Source organism: Crinia signifera, chromosome 2 (assembly GCF_055691185.1).
Source record: "Crinia signifera chromosome 2, ASM5569118v1, whole genome shotgun sequence".
NCBI classification, from domain to species: Eukaryota; Metazoa; Chordata; class Amphibia; order Anura; family Myobatrachidae; genus Crinia; species Crinia signifera.
Genome location: NC_139218.1, coordinates 66,623,483 through 66,643,236, shown reverse-complemented (window position 1 = coordinate 66,643,236; position 19,754 = coordinate 66,623,483). Strand labels below are relative to the sequence as shown.

The 19,754-nt window shown below is 45.4% G+C and overlaps 1 protein-coding gene across 1 annotated transcript in view; it reads right to left on the bottom strand.

Moving 5' to 3' along the window:
- The window catches only part of LOC146059773 (solute carrier family 13 member 2-like), an 81,954-nt gene that overhangs the window by 53,989 nt on the left and 8,211 nt on the right, over nt 1–19,754 (bottom strand). Inside the window, exons 2-3 of the mRNA XM_083172278.1 lie at nt 13,111–13,239; nt 5,313–5,449 (exon numbers count right to left, since the gene is read on the bottom strand). Coding sequence (XP_083028404.1) covers nt 5,313–5,449; nt 13,111–13,239 — 266 coding nt within the window. The remainder of the gene's footprint in view (nt 1–5,312; nt 5,450–13,110; nt 13,240–19,754) is intronic.

The window sequence follows — 19,754 nt, the reverse complement described above, 5'->3', positions numbered from 1 at the left end:
CCATACCTTTTGAAAAAAGCATATGAAGAGACTGTCACTCTAGACAGAGAAACCCTATTAGACCAACCATTCAGCATTAATAATAAAAAAAATCAGCCAGACAGGAACATCTAAAGAGAAAAATAATCTAGAAGTCACCTTCATCTCTAAATATAACAGCCATTCCAGCCAGATTAAACAAATAGTCGGGAAAAATTATAACATCCTAAAACAGGATAACCTCTTAGTCGAAGTCATTCCCAACAAACCTCTCTTTGTTTTAAAAAAAAAATAGAACGCTCAAAAATCTCCTAGCACCCAGTATGCTAAAGCCCATCGAGACACAGCCCCAACCATCTGTAATTTCCACCTGGTTGAACCCTAAACCTAAAGGTTTTTTCAAATGTGGGTCAAGCAGATGCACAACCTGTGCTCATGTGTTAACCAAAACTGATCACTTAATTAAGGATAAAGATGGGAATATAATTACAGCAGATATGTTTATAAACTGCAACTCTGAATACCTTATATACGTACTTAGTTGCCCGTGCAACCTCAAATATGTGGGTCGCACCACTAGAAAAATTAAGATACGTTTTCTAGAGCACCGACGGAACATTCTTAAACATGTTCTCACTCACAGTATTTCCAGACACTTTCACGAAGTCCACTCAGGAAACCCAATGGGATTAAAACTAATGGGCCTAGAACAAATCAAAAAGACTGTAAGAGGAGGGGACCGATTTGGTCAACTCTGCAAACAGGAAATTTATTGGATGTTCCGCCTACAAACCATCTTTCCCGATGGGTTAAATGAGGCTGTAGAACTAAACTCAGTTCTATAGAACTTTGCTTGTTTATTATCCCTATTCCCTTTCCCCTCTCCTATTTATATTTTTTTCTTCCCCGTTTCCCCTCTCCCCCCCCCCCCCTCACCATTTGCCACATATCTATATTCCTCCATAACGTATGGAAAAGGTCATATTATATAAATTAATCTACACATTTCCATCTGGATACCTATTTATACCAATCCAGCAAAAATATTCCTTCATTCATTTTTTTCAAGAATATTACTACTCTATTATCCTTATCTACAGATATATATATATGTATTTTCTGCTCCCTTTATTTTTTCCCCTAGGCTTCTATAGCACAGGTATAAATACAGGGCAATACAGGATAGGTTCGGTCAATAATGACCAAAAACCACAGAAAATGTGGTAAACGAACCTGCTGAGGAATATCAGATAATGTTTTTCACTAACAATTTTTTCTTGATTATCTCATATACTTTGTATTATGCATGATGTTTATTTAAAAAAAACATCTAAACAAACTACAGCTATCAATATCATTAATATCATTATTATTGTCTCGATTTACTACTATGCTTTTTATCGTATTTATCATCTAATGTATACTTTTTACACCGTATCAATTGAGTTCTAGAAATATTTTGTGTCTAACCAATAAAATGGCCGCCGCCATTGAAATCCCCAAAGGAGAACTGTTTCATATATGAATGGAGGTGAATACTTTCTCAAACCTAAAAAATGGCCGACTCGACATATTATGCTCTAATATATTTATAGGGGGAAAAGAAACACCCCAAAGATGGCCGCCGCGACGATGCTCTATAAATGAAAAAATGGTGAACATGCACCTTAGTTATGCGCTCCGGATTTCCGGAAGCGCACTACAAACTAATGATGCGGATACTCCTGTCCAGCCGCCCGCTGGAGCCGCTTGCTTGCGGTCCAGCGCTATGGATACCGGAAGTGGCGTGCGTTCCAAACACCGGAAACACGTCACTCCCGGATATCCGGAAGCGGCACCAGTGTATTCATAATAACAAAAACTCGTTTAGAGTGACAAAACCTTATTTTAAATACTCGTTTTTGATAGGTACACACTTGATACAAATACCCCTGTCTCCTGCTCACGATAGGTAATATTAGGTATGTATTTTTATCTTTTGATATTGTTAATTGATTAAACTGTTTTGCCAAGTAACCGCCCCCTTAATAACAGAGAGGGGTATTTAAACCCCCTGGATGCAGCCCTCCACACACCTTGAAAAAGCTCTACCATAGAGCGAAACGCGTTGGTGCTCCTATTCAAGTGACTGACTTCCAGCATAAGCTATTTACAGCTCTGACTACCTGAGAGACCGGACCAGCCTCCAGACCCTGTTTTGGCAACAATCTGGGGAGAAGACCCAAAACCAGGCTATTTCCCTGGCATTCAAGGAACAGCAGGAGTTCCATTTACTCCACAAACACCAAGCTGCGATTCCCTCCCCCAGCCATCCAGGTCCCCTCTATTGGAGGCACAAATAGGAACGGATCCAAGTGGGCACATCACGCTTTGCCCCCCTGTCAGCTGGACTCACTGCCTTAATATACGGTACCGTATGGACATTCATATTTTTTCAGTCACCACGAAAAAATTTTTTATCCCCCATACATCTTTTTTATGCTATTTGCTTATGTTCGTTTTTTATGTGCATAATACACGTAATTACATCCACTTTTTAATTTAAGCTGCTATATATATGTTTATTTCTACATTAAATCATGTTTAAATTTTAGGTTACTGGCATTTAATTATTTTTTTATTTCACTATTAATTATTAGCGCAGTCTATTGTTCTTCTTTCTGGGTCATACATATGGTTGACCACTAAAGGTCAACAGGGCTTAGTTTGACACACAAAATAGGCCAATGAGTCTAAGGTCAACAGGGTCGGAAGGTCGACACAAGCATTATAATGGGAAGGTCGATAGTCAGAAGGTTGATATGATTCTTTCACTTTTTTTGTGTCTATGTCGACATAAGTTGGCATGGACACCATCAGTGGCGTAACTATAGCTCCGCAGCCCCCGCGGTGGCGGGGGGGCGCAGAGAAATTGGGGGCGCCACCGGGGGGCGGTGGGGCAATAGTTACCCGCGGTCTGCGTCTCGCCCAGTCTCTCTGTCGGGACCTTCCTGACGTCACGGTCCCGGCCGGCTCCTGCTGCAATGAAAACTAACAATTAGAAAATGGCTGCCCCCATACTGCAGACAGTTTTCTGTCTGCAGTATGGGGGCAGCCATTTTCTAAGAGTCCGTTTTCATTGTAGCAGCAGGAGCCGGCCGGGACCGTGACGTCAGGAAGGTCCCGACAGAGAGCCGGGCGAGAGTCGGATGCAGACCGCAGGTAAGTAGGGGGGGCAGGTTAGGTGGGGGGCGCCGAATAAACGTGCGGCGGGGGGGGGGGCAATAAATAGTTAGTTACGCCCCTGGACACCGTATCAGTGTACCGCATTGCATTATCAGAATTTTTCTTAGCTATCGTTATACAATTTACTTATTCGAAAAACACTTTTGAGCTGATAAAGATAAATGTAGCTGGACACCTGTGCCAAGCAGTCAGTCTGTGCAGGCTTACAGCTATCAGTAGATCAAGTGATAGCAGAGCAGTGGGAATAAGGGACATTCCAAAGTTTCCCTGCTCATTACATCATCTGTTATGTGACTGTGTTTTATGATCATCATCACAGTCTATATATAAGGGAAGTCAGATACTGCAGCATTGTACAATAAACAAAATATAATCATAACAAAGAGCAAATACATTAGGGGGCAGAAAAAGAATACAATCTGTTAAACTTATTACAAGATAATATAATAGATAAAGTAACTATATAACAAGGTAGGTACAACTAAAACAAAGGGATCCTTTTCGAAAAGACAAGTAGACAGGAGGTAGGGCTCTGCTAATAAGAGCAAACAGGGATGGGGTCAACAGGTACAGATTAATCGCCTCTTTTTTAGTGGGGGTCTGGCGGTCAGATCGCCAACTGCCAGCCCCCGCCGACTGCCAGAAGGGGACGCGCGCACATGAGACGCCGCCGCATCCCCTTCCAACAGAGCTCCCCGTCAGTCCCCGCCGCCTCCTCATCACTGTCTGGTGGTCCCCGCTGCCTCCCACACCCCCCTAACCCTGCCCGACTCCCTGAAGTGGAGATGGGTGAGGGTTCCCATACCACGCTGCCGGAAAACTGAGGCCTCAGGATTGGGTGAGGAAAACATTGGCTTCAAGAATTTGAGCTTTAAGTATCATATGTAAATGACAAAGAGCAGTCAGCATGTGAAAGAGATGAGGCAGAATCACCCATCATGAGAGCACCCAACATGGTGTGTGAGAGAAGTGGTCCATGGGATGAGACTATGGATGGAGTGATACAGGGAAGTTTGGAGGCAGCAGTACCATAGGTTTTGTTATCAGAATTGGATGAGCGTGTGTAGGTTGAGGAAATAAAATTATTGTGGGATGTGGGAGGGTCAGAGGTGTGATAGTACAAGACTGCAATACTGTATATACCCCTTTCACAATGTACAAATAACCCAGGTCCAACACAAGTAGTTCACTATGCAATGTGAAATCCCAGGTCCAGCAACCCGGCAATCCAGTTTATCGGTTCACACTGCCCAGCAATTGGGGACTGAGCCAGTTAAAACCTTTATTTTAACCCAAGTCGGACCCCGATTGCTGGGCAGCAATCGGGGTTCGACCCAGTTAAAACCCTTCTTTTAACCCAGGTCAGTACCCGATTGCTGGGCAGTGTGAACGAACAACCCGGAACCCATACACACTATCGGAAAAAGCCAGCGTCTGCTCCAAGTGATGCCTCCAACCACGCCCCAGTGACATGCCGCCACTCCGCCCTGCCCTCCTCATGAGACATCAGTGACATGGCTTATTGCCAGGTCGCAGTGGGAGCTTCTCCTTGCAAATGCCGGGTCACTCCAGGGATGGACACGTGTCCAAATCCCGGATGCGACCTGGCATTTTTAATGTGAAAGGGGTAATTGAGAGGAGGAGGGAGAAGAAATGTGTTAAACAGTATATGAGTCTTAAAGCAAGCACATGGGGATGGAGGATAAAAAGGTAAAAATGCAACTAACAGCTTGGCAGATGTCGTGGGATTGTGCATAAAGGATAAACCCCTCAAAGAAGAGGACAGCGTGGGTGAATTGGGAGAAAGTGGGACCGCGGATGGTCATGGATGGTTTCCATGGATGTCCAGAATCATTAATCATTAATAGGAGCCTTAAAATTTTTGGTCCCATTGCTTACTAATTAAGAGATAAAAAAGGGAATAAACCTCTCATGTAAAGCAATAATTTCCAACTGTAATATCAATGACACAGGGCATGTATACATACTGTACAGTATAACTGACTGGTATCACTATCCATCTGTGGTCACCCACAAGCCACACACACACACACACACACACACACACACACACACACACACACACACAAAATAGGGAACAAGCTTACAGGGCAGGTTTGACTCCAACAATCAGCAGCACCCTCAGGGCTATTCGCTTGTGTAAGTTCCATTTCTCGACTGATATTGCCACCAGTAGTCCTCCAACAAAGAGCATGTTGGTATCTTTCAGATATTGGCTGCATACCTGAAATGATAAAGAGCATTGTCTACAGATAATAATTATCTTCAGGGACATAATTCAAGTTTGTTTTGTAGTAATTTGTACCATAGCTAATAGGGAAACATAATTCATCATTTTGCTGAAAAAAGGGTGGGAGATGACATTCGTGGGTACATTAGCAATTAGCAATTTTATCAAAATAAGGGCCGGATGTACTAAGCTTGGAAAGTGATCAAATGGAGAGTGATAAACTACCAGCCAATCAGTTCCTACCTGCCATGCTACAGGCTGGGTTTGAAAAATGACAGATAGGAGCTGATTGGTTGGTGGTTTATCACTCTCAATTTCATTTTGCAAGGCTTAGTACATCTATTTATACATTTCCAGTGTCTAAACATAGGCCGCCCTAGGTAATGTCATACATTTGGAGGATTGTGAGGTCTGATTTAAGATTATGTACCTTTATTCGCAATGTTAAAATACTCTTTGATTTAACTTTTTTTAAATGTACTTTATGAAGGAAAGATATGACTATCAATACATATTAATTAAATAACCGTTTTAGAAGTGCCCAACATTGTCTCTATGCAGTATCTTGTTAATATTTTTGTTCATATAAATTATCCCCCAATGAATACAATGAACAACAAGGACATGCACATTTGCTTTCACAGTTATGCTGTCAATAAACTATTGGCTGAAATCTGCATTACAAAGTACATTTTGGCATATGCAACACATTTATATAAGAACAAGTATTTTTACAGTATGTATCACTTTACAAAGTAAGATGTGGTCCATCTATGTAAGATATGGATAAGAAAGGGGCATGGCCAGGGGCGAATTTAGGGGTCAGGCCTCCCCTAGGCACAACATTTTTGTGTGCCCCCCCCCCCATTTTAATGTATATATATATATATATATACTAGGTGATTCATCGCGCCCTACGGGCGCTCTTCACACCGTCGTAAGGGGCTGCGCCCCCTTAATTTGTGAACGTTTGTATATGAGAAATATGGTTAGAATTGTATGAAAGATGCCCTGTATTGCAACTTAGGTGTCCGCGAATCGCGGGAGGGGGGGTCGCGGAGGGTGCCGCGTATTGCAGGAGGGGGGGTCGCGGGGGGTGCCGCGAATTGCAGGAGGGGGGGTTGTGGGGGGGTGGATGCTGCGAATCGTGGGAGGGGAGGGATTGCAGAGAATCGCGGGAGGGGGGTCGCGGGGTGGGTTGCCGCAAATCGCGGGAGGGGGGTTACGGGGGCGGGGGTTGCAGCGAATCATGGTAGGGGGGGTCGCGGGGGGTGTGCCGTGAATCACGGGAGGGGGGGTGACGGGGTGGGGTGCCAAGAATCGCGGGGGGGGTGTGTGTGTGCCGTGAATCGCGGGAGTGGGGGTTGTGGGGGGGGGGGGGGTGTGACGCGAATCGCCACAAGAAAAAATCAACACAGAAAGGTCAACACATGTAAATGTTGACATAAGTGTGGCACTTCATTGGTGTCCATGTCGACACATGAGAATGAATATGAAAATATTCAAAAAATGAAAAAAAAAACTTCAAAAACTCATGTCAACCTTTTTCATTGTCGACCATAGCCATGTCAGTGTTTTCCATGTGCAATTTAATTCTGGAGCTGCCGCGAATCACGGGGGGGTGCCGCGAATTGCGGGAGGGGGGGGTCGTGGGGGTGGGTGCCGCGAATCGCGGGAGGGCGGGGTTCACAGGGGTTCCGGTGGGGGGTTGCCGCGAATTGCGGGAGGTGGGGGGTCACGGGGGTTGCCGCGAATCGCGGGAGGGGGGGTTGCGGGGGGGTGTGACGCGAATCGCCACAAGAAAAAATCAACACAGAAAGGTCAACACATGTAAATGTTGACATAAGTGTGCCATTTCATTGGTGTCCATGTCGAAACATGACAATGAATATGAAAAAATTAAAAAAATTAAAAATAAATCTTCAAAAACTCATGTCAACCTTTTTCATTGTCGACCATAGCCATGTCAGTGTTTTGCATGTGCCATTTAATCCTGGGGCTGCTGCGAATTGCGGGGGGGGGGTGCCGCGAATCGCAGGAGGGGGGTCGCAGGGGGGGTGCCGCCAATCGTGCAAGGGGGGGTTGCGGGGGGGTTCTTTTTGCCGCGAATCGCGGGAGGGAGGTCGCGGGGGGGGGTGTTTTTTCCACGAATCGGGGGGGGAGGGGTCACGGGGGAGGGTTTAGCCGCGATTCGCGGGAGGGGGGGGTCGCGGGGTGGTGGTTATGCCGCGAATTGCGGGAGGGGTCATGGGGGGGTTCTTTTTGCAGCGAATCGCGGGAGGGGGGGTCGCGGGGGTGTTTTTGCTGCGAAACGCGGTAGGGGGGTCGCGGGGGAGCGGGTGTTTTTGCCGCGAATCGCGGGAGGGGGGGGTGGCGCGCGGGGGGGAGGTTTTGCCGCAAATCACGGGAGGGGGGTGCTCACCTGGTGGCTGTGGAGTAGCAGTGCTGGGCAACATGGGAAGGCAGTGGGTGTCTGGCACTGTCTGTGGGCTCACTGGGCTGGTTCTCTGTCACATACCTCCCAACATGACCCTCTCCAGGAGGGACACAATGCTCTGTTTCTAGACTTCCCCTTAATGTATGATTGCCATCACCTGTTTTAAACAGGTTAATTTCTCAGAAAGGTGTTCAGCACAGATGAAGGCAATCACACATTAAGAGGAAAGTCCAGGAACAGAGCGTTATAGACACAGACACCCACTTTGAGTGACAGATGTAGCCAAATATATAGGAGATATATATATATATATATATATATATATATATATACATATATACACATACATACATACATACATACATACACACATATACACACACACACACACACACATACATTGTTATTTATATATTTAAATTAAAATTTAACTGTAGCCCACCTTAATATTTGTTTAAGCACTCTGGGTCCCCACTGTATGGAGGACCTGGAGGGAGGGAGGCACTTATTAGTACAGTGATTAGCACAGTGTCTCTGTCAGTCTCTTTCCGGCTCACACACTGTCTGTGACTGAGCGCAGGGAGGGTCTGCGCCCCCTGCTCAGGTCAGCTGCTGGATACACAGCAGCCAATAGACTGTGTGTGTGTGTAGAGTAGCCAATGGGTGGGAGCCGGCAGCAGTGAGCATGAGCCATTTACGGACGCACAGGGGGACCGTCGGACCCAGCCACTAAGCAGTGATATCATGTGCATGGCAGAGTGGGTGACGAGCGGTGCTGCCGCCGACATATGATAATTCATGTCTGCGGCGGCGCTCGTCACTCGCCGCTGCCCACCCGCTCTGCCATGCTGCTATTTAACAGAATGTCAGCCTGCCTGCCGCCCTTAATTGGTGCTGCCCTGAGGCCGGTGCCTCACGGGCCTAGGCACAAATCCGGCCCTGGGCATGGCAACATAATAGTACTCCTATTTTCAATTATGCCACACCTTAGCACAATCTTATTCACATTCATAGGGTCCCTTATTCATGTTACGCTACACAGTAGTGCCTCTAACACATAATGCCTACAGCAGTAGTGCAGCGGGGAGAGAGGGATAGGGCAATAGTAACACCGGGCCATGGGAATCTGAATGCCCACAGTAGTAGCACCTCTTCCACGCAAAATGCCCATAGTAATAGTACTTCTTACGCACATAATGTCCGCAGGAGTAGCTTATACACATACTACACATAATGCCACAGTAGTAGTAGTACACCTTTTGCACATATGGCCCCAGTAGTAGCACCATTTTCGCAATAATGTCCCCAGTAGTATTACACACGTAATGCCCACAGTAGTAGTGCCACTTACGCACACAATGCCCCCAGGAATAGTTATGCATACACACACAAATCCCACAGGAGTAGCACCGCTTATGCACATAATACCCACATGAGTAATGCCACTTCTGCACTAATGCCCACAGCAGTATTACACATGTAATGTCCACAGTAGTAGTGCCACTTACGCACACTATGCCTCCAGGAGTAGCGCGGCTTATGCACATAGCCCCTTATTCTAGTTGATTCGGACAGATGCGCATTTCGGACAGGAACCGAGTGTTCTTAACCCCGCCTATCGTACGGATCGCTCACACAGTCCGAATGCAGTAAGACGCCGAGCGAACGGACCGCGAGTGGATGTTTCATGTGAGCACCTCCTCCATCTTCCGATGGTCGCTGACCATCGAATGATTGACCGAGTGGTCAGTCAGCACTGAGTGCTCCAGACCACTCGGACATTTTTCTGTATGAAAGCAGGGATATGGGCGGGCATCTGTCCGCCCCCCACATGTGCATCACGGCCGCATTACCATACGTACACCCAGCGTTTTCATGGGAATGCCCATGAAACGCAGGGCGTACGCATATGGTAATGAGCCAAAACAGCCCTTCACACCCCTCTCCTCCCCCTGCTCGGATAGATCCGACCGATCATTTTCTGCACGGAATTCACGCTGTGTTCGGACGTGCGAGGCATTCACACATGCACAGAAATGCCTCTGCACATGCGCAAACACCAAACATCGGCTGTCCAAATGCACACGCAGCGGTCTGACTCAATCAAAATAAGGGCCATAGTGCCTGCAGGAGTAGTGCAGCTTACGCACATTGCACCCACAGTAGTAGTACTAGCCAGTAGCATTAGCAGGCACAGTAGCAGCACCTTTCCTGCCTGGACCTTCCTCCTTCTGCGCTCACCTGCAGATCTTTACTGTGTAGTGTATCTGGATGGGTACTTTCAGGACATCCTGGGTGGGTAGTGCTGGCTCTAGCTGGTGTTTCTCTATGTTCATAATGCTGAAGGCAGATACACGCCCCAAAATTGCCATGACATGGCCCACATTTCCTGTTATCCACACAAACATTACCCCTTTCTGTTAATTACTCTGCAATTAAATCCTCACTGCAAATGTTAGCAAGTGGAATGGGAACCGGTCTGCAGCGCTGGACAATATGAATAAATTTACTGGAAATCCCAAAGAGAAGCAGTCCACTCCGTAGTTTCAAGGTAAAAAAAGTACTGAATGCTTTATTAAATAAAAAGTCACATAAAAGGAAGAAAATTTCCTTAAAATATCACACAAAAACAGTCTAAAAGTATATAAAAAAGGATTCACTCTCTTCTTTGCATAGGAGAGAAAACAATTTAAAGGTAGCTCACCAGATTCTTGGAGACGCAAGTATCCCTGTATACTCCAGACTGCACTATAGGTCCTTATGGTGGGTACACCTATCTGGGTGTATGGGGTGTTTCAAGGCTGGGAGGCCGTTCTGCCACTACGGCTACCTCTCTAGTCCTTATGGATTCCCCAGATCTCAGCTCCACCCGGACTCACAGTATTGCGCTTTGGGTTCTGGAAGCCGCACTGCCACTACGGTTATTCCTTCCTCCTTCTGCGCTCACCTGCAGATCTTTACTGTGTAGTGTATCTGGATGGGTACTTTCAGGACAAAGGAACCGTACTGCCACTTGGGTCCTAAGTCCTTACTCTTCCCCAAAAGGAATCCCCGGTGTCTGGTATAACACGGAAAGGAGGGCCGCACTGCCACTGCGGTTTATTTCCCTTGCGTGGTTCCCCGTCCCGGGTCCCGTTTAAAGAGTGTCCGGCTTTGATGTAAAGTGCCGGCACACTCCTCCGCCTCTGCTGCCTGCGCTTGCAGCGTTTGGCGGGCACACAGGTCCAAAAGTTCTTAGCTGGATGCTGTGTGATAATACAGGGGACTCTGGTCTGTTTGGAGTCTGGTCTTTTCTCCTCTCCACAAGCAATATCCTCCAGCTGCTCACCAACTAGTTTCTACCAATTATGGTCTTTGTCAAGGCACCTTGATTTTTTATATACTTTTAGACTGTTTTTGTGTGATTTTTTAAGGAAATTTTCTTCCTTTTATGTGACTTTTTATTTAATAAAGCATTCAGTACTTTTTTTACCTTGAAACTATGGAGTGGACTGCTTCTCTTTGGGATTTCCAGTAAATTTATTCATATTGTCCAGCGCTGCAGACCGGTTCCCATTCCACTTGCTAACATTTGTACCTTTTTTGGGTGTTTATTGAGATTGAAACACCATTTGAGAACCACTGCAGCAGAGGGATTAAGGAGCGCTAGAGAATTCCCGGAACTCTGCTTTTTTCACAAATCCTCACTGCAGGCTCAATCACAAAGGTACCTTGGCGCATGCACAGTGCAATTGCCGCTTTGTTGTGAAATCATCTGCATTGAATGTAAATATGAATTAGACCCATATTCTGTGGCCCCAAGAAGCACATTATGACCATCAATTTAGCATAACATTGTCTTTCTGCTAGAAGCTCTTACTGATATTTTTACTTTATACTGGCAGTCCTACAGGTGGAGGAGTTTCCCCCAGATACAACCAGCCCTGTGTGACTCTAGAAGGCAGAGTTTCCAATAGGAAGCCACTATTCTGACAAGTCCTCCTGGGCTGATCTGCATACAGCAGGGTCTGGGAATTATTCCTGCTCCCTACTGTGCATGCCCTGTACAAGCATTGACTCATTGATCATGCTAACAGTTATAGATTTTTACAGAGGGAGGGGGCCGGCAGTCCACCTTCTTTGATGTTGGATTATAGCTCCCTTGACCAAATTACTGGATCAGCATGGGGCATATTAACACCTAAGACACCACCACCCTCCCTCTGGTTTGCTTCTTGCTTTGTAATGGCAAGTGGGTCCCTCTTCTGCTGCTGCTCCCTCTTCCCAGTGAAATTCGTGAAGATGTCACATGCGTACATTAACATTGTGCCAGAGTCTTTGCTATCACTGCACCACCAAAACCAGAGAGGTGATTCCACACACAGACTTGTATTTAAATTTCACAAATGTTAGAGTATGGCAATAAAGATCAACAATTATTTATGGATTGGCGTCCACAGAGCAGGGGTAGCGGCAGTGGCAGCAGTGCAAGAATCCCAGCAGAGCAGGAGTGCCAATAGTGTTATCAGTGCAGGAGTGCCAATAGTGTCATCAGTGCAGGAGTGCCTATAGTGTCATCAGTGCAGGAGTGCCAATAGTGTCATCAGTGCAGGAGTGCCAATAGTGTCATCAGTGCAGGAGTGCCAATAGTGTCATCAGTGCAGGAGTGCCAATAGTGTCATCAGTGCAGGAGTGCCAATAGTGTCATCAGTGCACGAGTGCCAATAGTGTCATCAGTGCAGGAGTGCCTATAGTGTCATCAGTGCAGGAGTGCCAATAGTGTCATCAGTGCAGGAGTGCCAATAGTGTCATCAGTGCAGGAGTGCCAATAGTGTCATCAGTGCACGAGTGCCAATAGTGTCATCAGTGCACGAGTGCCAATAGTGTCATCAGTGCAGGAGTGCCAATAGTGTCATCAGTGCAGGAGTGCCAATAGTGTCATCAGTGCAGGAGTGCCAATAGTGTCATCAGTGCAGGAGTGCCAATAGTGTCATCAGTGCAGGAGTGCCAATAGTGGCATCAGTGCATCAGTGCTGGTGGTATTGGCAATGAGGGGGTGCCGGCAGTGTCAGTAGTTTGACCTTGCTGGGCAGGTTTGGATGGGATTGCCTATTCTTGGTCACTTTTTCTGTCAGTAAATAATAAGATTGACATTTCAGCAGGATAGAGAAACTGTGCTTGAAAAAAATCATGCTTACTGAGTTATGGAAGACTACCTGAATAATATATAAATACTTACAGCTGTGGATTCCATGATACCCATCATAGGAAAGAGCACCACTGGGAAGAAGGAAGTAACACCCAGTGGTAGAGCTTCAGTACACCAGAATATAGCCATTACAATGATCACATAGGCACAGCTCGCTTCCTGTGAAGACACAGAAGAATAAGTGAATTATACAGTTAGTACTGCCAATGACTGATTTACTTCATTTAAAGTGATTTTTTAATGTTGTATTTGTCTAATCTAAATATTAAGAAATAACTGTAAACAACGGAATCCCGATGCAAAATTCCCAACAGATCCCGATGGTAAGTACTAGGGGATACTACAAGTACTTACAACCTATAGATTGTAAGCTTGCGAGCAGGGCCCTCCTACCTACATGTCGGTTTGTAGCTACCCTGTTTGTTTAATCACTGTTGTTTCCAATTGTAAAGCACAACGGAATATGCTGCGCTATATAAGAAACTGTAAATAATAATAATAGTTAGGGTTAAGCTGCAGAGGCAGATGATTAGGATTAGGCTGCAAGATGGCACAGTTTGGTTTACGCTGCAGGAAGGGGAAGTTAGGATAAGGCTGCAGGAGAGAACCGTTAGAATACCAACGGTCAATCCTACTGCTGGGATTTCAAACCCAACCCATTTATACCACTTACCTGGCCATTATAGCCATTATAGCATAGAACAAAGATCTATAGGCCTATACAGATGTGTTATTTAATATAAATATATATATATATATATATATTTATATTGGAGTTCTACAGACAAACACAGACACCGGCAACTGTGGAAAGGTGAGTGTGTTATGATTTTTTGCAACAGTCATACAGAATCTTCAGCTTTTCCAGAGTTTACAGCCAATCAAATGATCAGGACCAGAAACCCAGTCTGTCCTACCTACAGTAGTCCTCCTAACACTAAGTGTACATGGCCCTTACTATTACCTGGCCATCCTGTCCAGAGCCGTCCCTAGCATAAATTACGCCCTAGGCAAGATTTTGGCTGGTGCCCCCTAGCACCGCCACTAGTTCCGCCTCTGACCCTGCTCCCCTTTCCCAGCACCATCAACCCTCATCACAGCAGTCATCATTTTGGTGCTCCTACCTCCTATATTTTAAATAGAAACAGTGCACACATTCGGTGCACAGCACAAACAGGGATGTGTTCTTTCTGGGAAGTTGCATGGCCACACAATAGTACCCCCAATTCAAATTATGCCACACAGTAGTGCAACTTTATTCACATTATATCATGCGATGGTGTCCGTTATTCACATTACATCACACAGTAGTACCACTTTACCTTATGTACATTACTCCTCACATTATTCACATTATACCCTTAGAAAACATAATGACACACATATTGCCCCTTACACATATGTTGCACATTATTAATGCCCTTATACACATGACACACATAATGCCTGTTACACATATGTAGCCCATTATTAATGCATTTATACATGACACACATAATGCCCCTTACACATGCCCCTTACACATACTGTATGCTGAACACTATTGCACAACCAACCCACCCACAGACAGCACTCGCACAGCCACTAACACTGTGACCATTGCCTCTGCTTGGATACAGATGTTTCAGATGTTTCCGCATACATCTTGCCTCAATAGGCCATGCAGCTCCTGTTCAGTTCTGCTAACGTTGGGTGCCTTTTCTGCTGAAAATTCATCTTATTTGCATTGTTCTGCAACTAGGACACACAAGGAGCTTCTGGTGATTAAAATTATATGTGGCATGTCTATATTCTGTGTGCGACTGTGCCTGTACCTGCATACGGAATGCTATGTTACAGTGATTTCCATGAATACACTATTTTATATGCAGATACAGCATCACTCACACAAAGAAGTAGAAGCTGCTGGTGCCCCTAGGCATTCAAAACGCCCTAGGCATTTGCCTAGTTTGCCTATGCCTAGGGCCGGCTCTGGTCACATCTCAATATTATTTATTGAGACATGATTAAGACAGAATAAGACAGAATTAAGGTTAAAACCTCTTTATAGAGTTAAACAATGTGGAATCAATATAAATGACCTGATCCTTATTACGCCACATACTCAAACTGCAATAGAGCATGGCAATACAGTAAATCGGCCCCTTTTGGTCTGTCAATCAAAACCAGCTCTTTTATCCCATTTCAGCTCTTTCATTCCATTATAAGATTATTTAATGCATGTTTTAGTTTGCAAAGTCATTCTATATGTGTTATCAAGTTTTACAATATTGCTGTATAAGTGGTGGTCCTATCATGTAATTATTACACATTGTATAATTATTGTATTTTGTATTTCTCAATGAAAGAAACCTCTGAAGAAGTCTGCATAAGACGAAAAACATTGGAAATCTGTCAAAACAGCCACGACATAGGTGCCGATTTATGTTGTTGCTGGTGGGTGCTTAAGCCAAAAATATAGAGGAGTGGCTTCATGGGGAAGGGGTGTGTCCACAAAATAATACCAATTTATATTAAGGAGCACAGTTGTCTCCAATATTCAAATTTTAGCAACAGAGTTCCACATACATAAATTCCACCCACAGTGCAGTTACATAAATGCCTCCACAGTGCAGGTACATAAATGCCTCCACAGTGCAAGTACATAAATGCCCCCACAGTGCAGGTACATAAATGCCTCCACAGTGCAGGTACATAAATGCCCCCACAGTGCAGGTACATAAATTTCTCCCACAGTGCAGGTACTCCGCGGACAGAATACACTCTTCCCGGCATTCTGTTTCCCAGGTGTCGGGTCTGGCAATGTGGGTGCTGCAGCTACAAATTAGCAAATTAATATGGCGGCCCAGCAGCGGTACTCGGGTCCGTGGGTGCTCAACAATTTCTGTGGGTGCTCAGGCCCTTGAGCACCCACAGAATCGGCACCTATGAACCACGATCCCACAAAAGGGTACGAAGGAACATATATCTTATATTAGTAAAATATATGATCATTGTTGATGCCATGGTAGCAAAGATGAACTGTGAAATATGATTGATGACTGGGTTTTAATAAATTATTTTAGCAAGTGGTAGAAGTCTGTGTATACACACAAGGTTACAATCAAAGTTGACAATCTTAAAAAAATACTCATCATCCCAATTTAAGAGTGACTCTAAACTGTCTTTTATTCCACACATTTTATCTGTGTCTAAATCATGTTACATGCATCTAAAAAACATCCAAAATTCAACCTTATCTTACAAAAGACACTGGAAAAACTTTAATCCATGCACTCACTATCTCAGGCATTGATTATTGCAATAGTCTCCTTACTGGTCTCTCACTGCTACAATCCATTTGGAGTCCAACTCTGAGGCCGATCATCCTGGCTATACTGTATGTTCAATGGGGTTTATTCTGGTTGATTCGTTTGGATACAAATTCGAATACTTTCAAGTGAACCAGAACCAGCCCTGCGAATGGTGGTATGCCGGCCCACAATTCACAAGGTGCGTATGTTCACATGGCATGTGAATGGATGATTTATATATACATCCAATCCCATGCCAGTGGGAAACTCCCACATCTTTCGATGGTCGCCGACCATCGAAATATGTGTTGCGCACATGCATATATAAAGTGACTCTCAGGGCACTTTTATTTGCGTGTACATTCTAAGTAAAATGGGTGGGCAGCTGACATCCAGTGATGTTAGCTGCCCGCCCCTGGCACCCACGTCACCGGGCGATTACCAAGGGAATGCCCAGCATTTTCATGGAAATGCCCATGGAACACTGGACGTTCCCACCGGCTGCAAGGTTGGGTGTGTGCAGCCAGGGAACAGTTTGTTCGCCGTGGCCGCACGCACCCAGCGTCTGCAGCATGCGCAGAAATGTGTCTGCGCATGCCAGATGCAAAAAATCTGCCCTGATATTCTACCTTATTCAATATATAATACTTTTACTCACAAACAAAGCCATTACCCTAAAAACACACAACATACATTTCTTCCATTATCTCAAAATATATCCCCCCGACCTCTCTGCTCTGTACGGTATCCGGACTATTGTTAGACAGACCTTACATCGACAGCCATTACATAGACACCATTAGTTAGACAGCTCAATAGGTCGACATGGTTTTAGGTCGACATACCATTAGGTCGACATGTCATTAGGTCGACAGCTCATTATGTCGACAGCTCATTAGGTCGACATGTTTTTAGGTCGACACTGCCATTAGGTCGACAGTGTCTATGTCGACAGTCAAAAGGTCGACATGGGTTTTTTCACTGTTTTTTGAGCCGACATGTGCCGACAGGTGGTATTTCATGCCCTACTATCCACTAGGGCGTGGTGGGAGAATAAAATAGTGTGCCGAGCGCAGCGAGGCACCGTGCCCGAAGCATTGCGAGCGAAGCGAGCGATGCGAGGGGCTGCGGTACACTTCAAACTGTGTCCATGTTGACTGTGTCGACATTTCGGCCAAAAAACTGTGAAAAAACCCATGTCGACCTTTTGACTGTCGACATAGACACTGTCGACCTAATGGCAGTGTCGACCTAAAAACATGTCGACCTAATGAGCTGTCGACATAATGAGCTGTCGACCTAACGACCTGTCGACCTAACGACATGTCGACCTAATGGTATGTCGACCTAAAACCATGTCGACCTATTGAGCTGTCTAACTAATGGTGTCTATGTAATGGCTGTCGATGTAAGGTCTGTCTAATATCCGTCCCAGACCCCTCTGTACAAGAACTTCGTCTCTCATCCGCACTCCTTTCTAGATCCCATTTACAATTGCAAAACTTTCTTTGGGCAGTACCCACGCACAATAAGACTCTCCTCTAGCATCCAAAATGTAAAGCGTTCCCTGAAAACTCACCTCTTCAGGCAAGCTGATCATATTCCAGAACCCCCACATAAACTGCGGGATACGGTCACTAGGTCTACAAGCAGATGGTCGACACGCATTAGGTCAACATGCATTAAGGTCGACATGCATTTAGGTCCAAATGAGTTAGGTCGACAGGGTCATTAGGTGGACATGGGGAAGGTCGATAATCAAAAGGTCGACATGTGGTTTTTCACATTTTTTGTAGCCGACATGTGCAACAGGCGGTATTTCATGCCCTACCATCCACTAGGGCATGGTGGGAGAATAAAATAGTGTGGCGAGCATGCTGCGTTTCAGTGTCCATGTTGACTGTCGAAATTCGGGACAAAAAAAATGTGAAAAACCCGTCGACTTTTTCACTGTCGACCTTCCCCATGTCAACCTAATGCTTGTGTCGACTTAATGACCCTGTCGACCTAACCCATTTCGACCTTCCCGCATGTCAACCTTCCTGCATGTTGACCTAATGGTGTCGACCTCATGCTTGTCGACCATCATGCTGTCTACCCAATGATCTATACCCTAAACTCGAGCAGCATTCATATCTAATTACATCACATCAGGACTATCTTGTAATCTGGTGGGACTGCCATGCTATAGATTCCTATCCTTGTATTGCACTCCTATTATGGCTATATACTGTATTGTAAGCTTGAGAGCAGGGCCCCAGTTTCAGTGGAGTGGAGAGGATGTTATTACCCAGTTTGTGTTATCACTGTTGTTTGTATTTGTAAAGCGCATCGGAATATGCTGTGCCATATAAGAAACTTAACTGTAAAGTGGGGACTTCGTCTGGTGAAGTAGGGTCCTCCTACCTCTACGTTGGTTTGTTACTACCCGGTTTGTTTTATCACTGTTTCCTATTGTAAAGCGCAACAGAATTTGCTGCACTATATAAGAAACTGGAAATAATAAGCCACAAGTGAGACAATTTGTAATTCAGGAAGGAATCTAAGACATGTGGGCATGATTTCAAACTTCTGTAGCTGGGACCCGCAGATCTTGTCTGCGGTCCCGGCTCCCCTCCTGGCTTCTGCTGCTATGAAAACGGACCATCACAAAATGTCTGCCCCCATACAGTAGACAGTTTTTGAGGATGCTAGAGAAGACCGCTGTCTCCTCTAGCATCCTCAAAAACAGGAGGGGAGCCGGGACCGCAGACAACTAAATCTGCCGGTCCTGGCCACAGCACAGATGTGGCAGCGGCATTACAATAGCCCCACAGACCCCCGGCGCCCACACTTACACAGCGCCTCCCTGCCACTGTGGGGTCTGCGGGGCTATTGTTACGCCACTGTTTGAGAACTTGTGAAATAGATGGTACACTCTAATGAAAGTTTGAACTCACATCTTTATTAGTAGCCTTAACTACTATGTAACTATGGAAAATGGAAAAAACATTTGGAACATTCTGTTAAGGATCTAGCTTTAACTCTTGGATGGGATGTTGCCCACAGAAACATCAGATTCTATCTATTATCTTCTAGAAGGTGCTAAATAAATAATAAGGAGACTCTGGTTGCTATGGCAACAGCCCATCTTCGTAAATTTACCCCAGGGAATCCACTGGTGCGTACAGTGGCATCGAGAGGGGGGTAGTGAGTACTTTTCACCTGGGCCCCAGTTTGCTGGAGGGTCCCGGGTCCCTTTCCCCTGTTGCAGGGAGCCAGGCAGTGGGGAGAGAGATGACAAGCCGCTGCCACAGTTCAGCCTCTCTCCCCAGCTCAGCACATGCTGTTCACAGTGCACAGGGAATTACCTGATTCCTTAATTTCGCAGCACAGCGATCA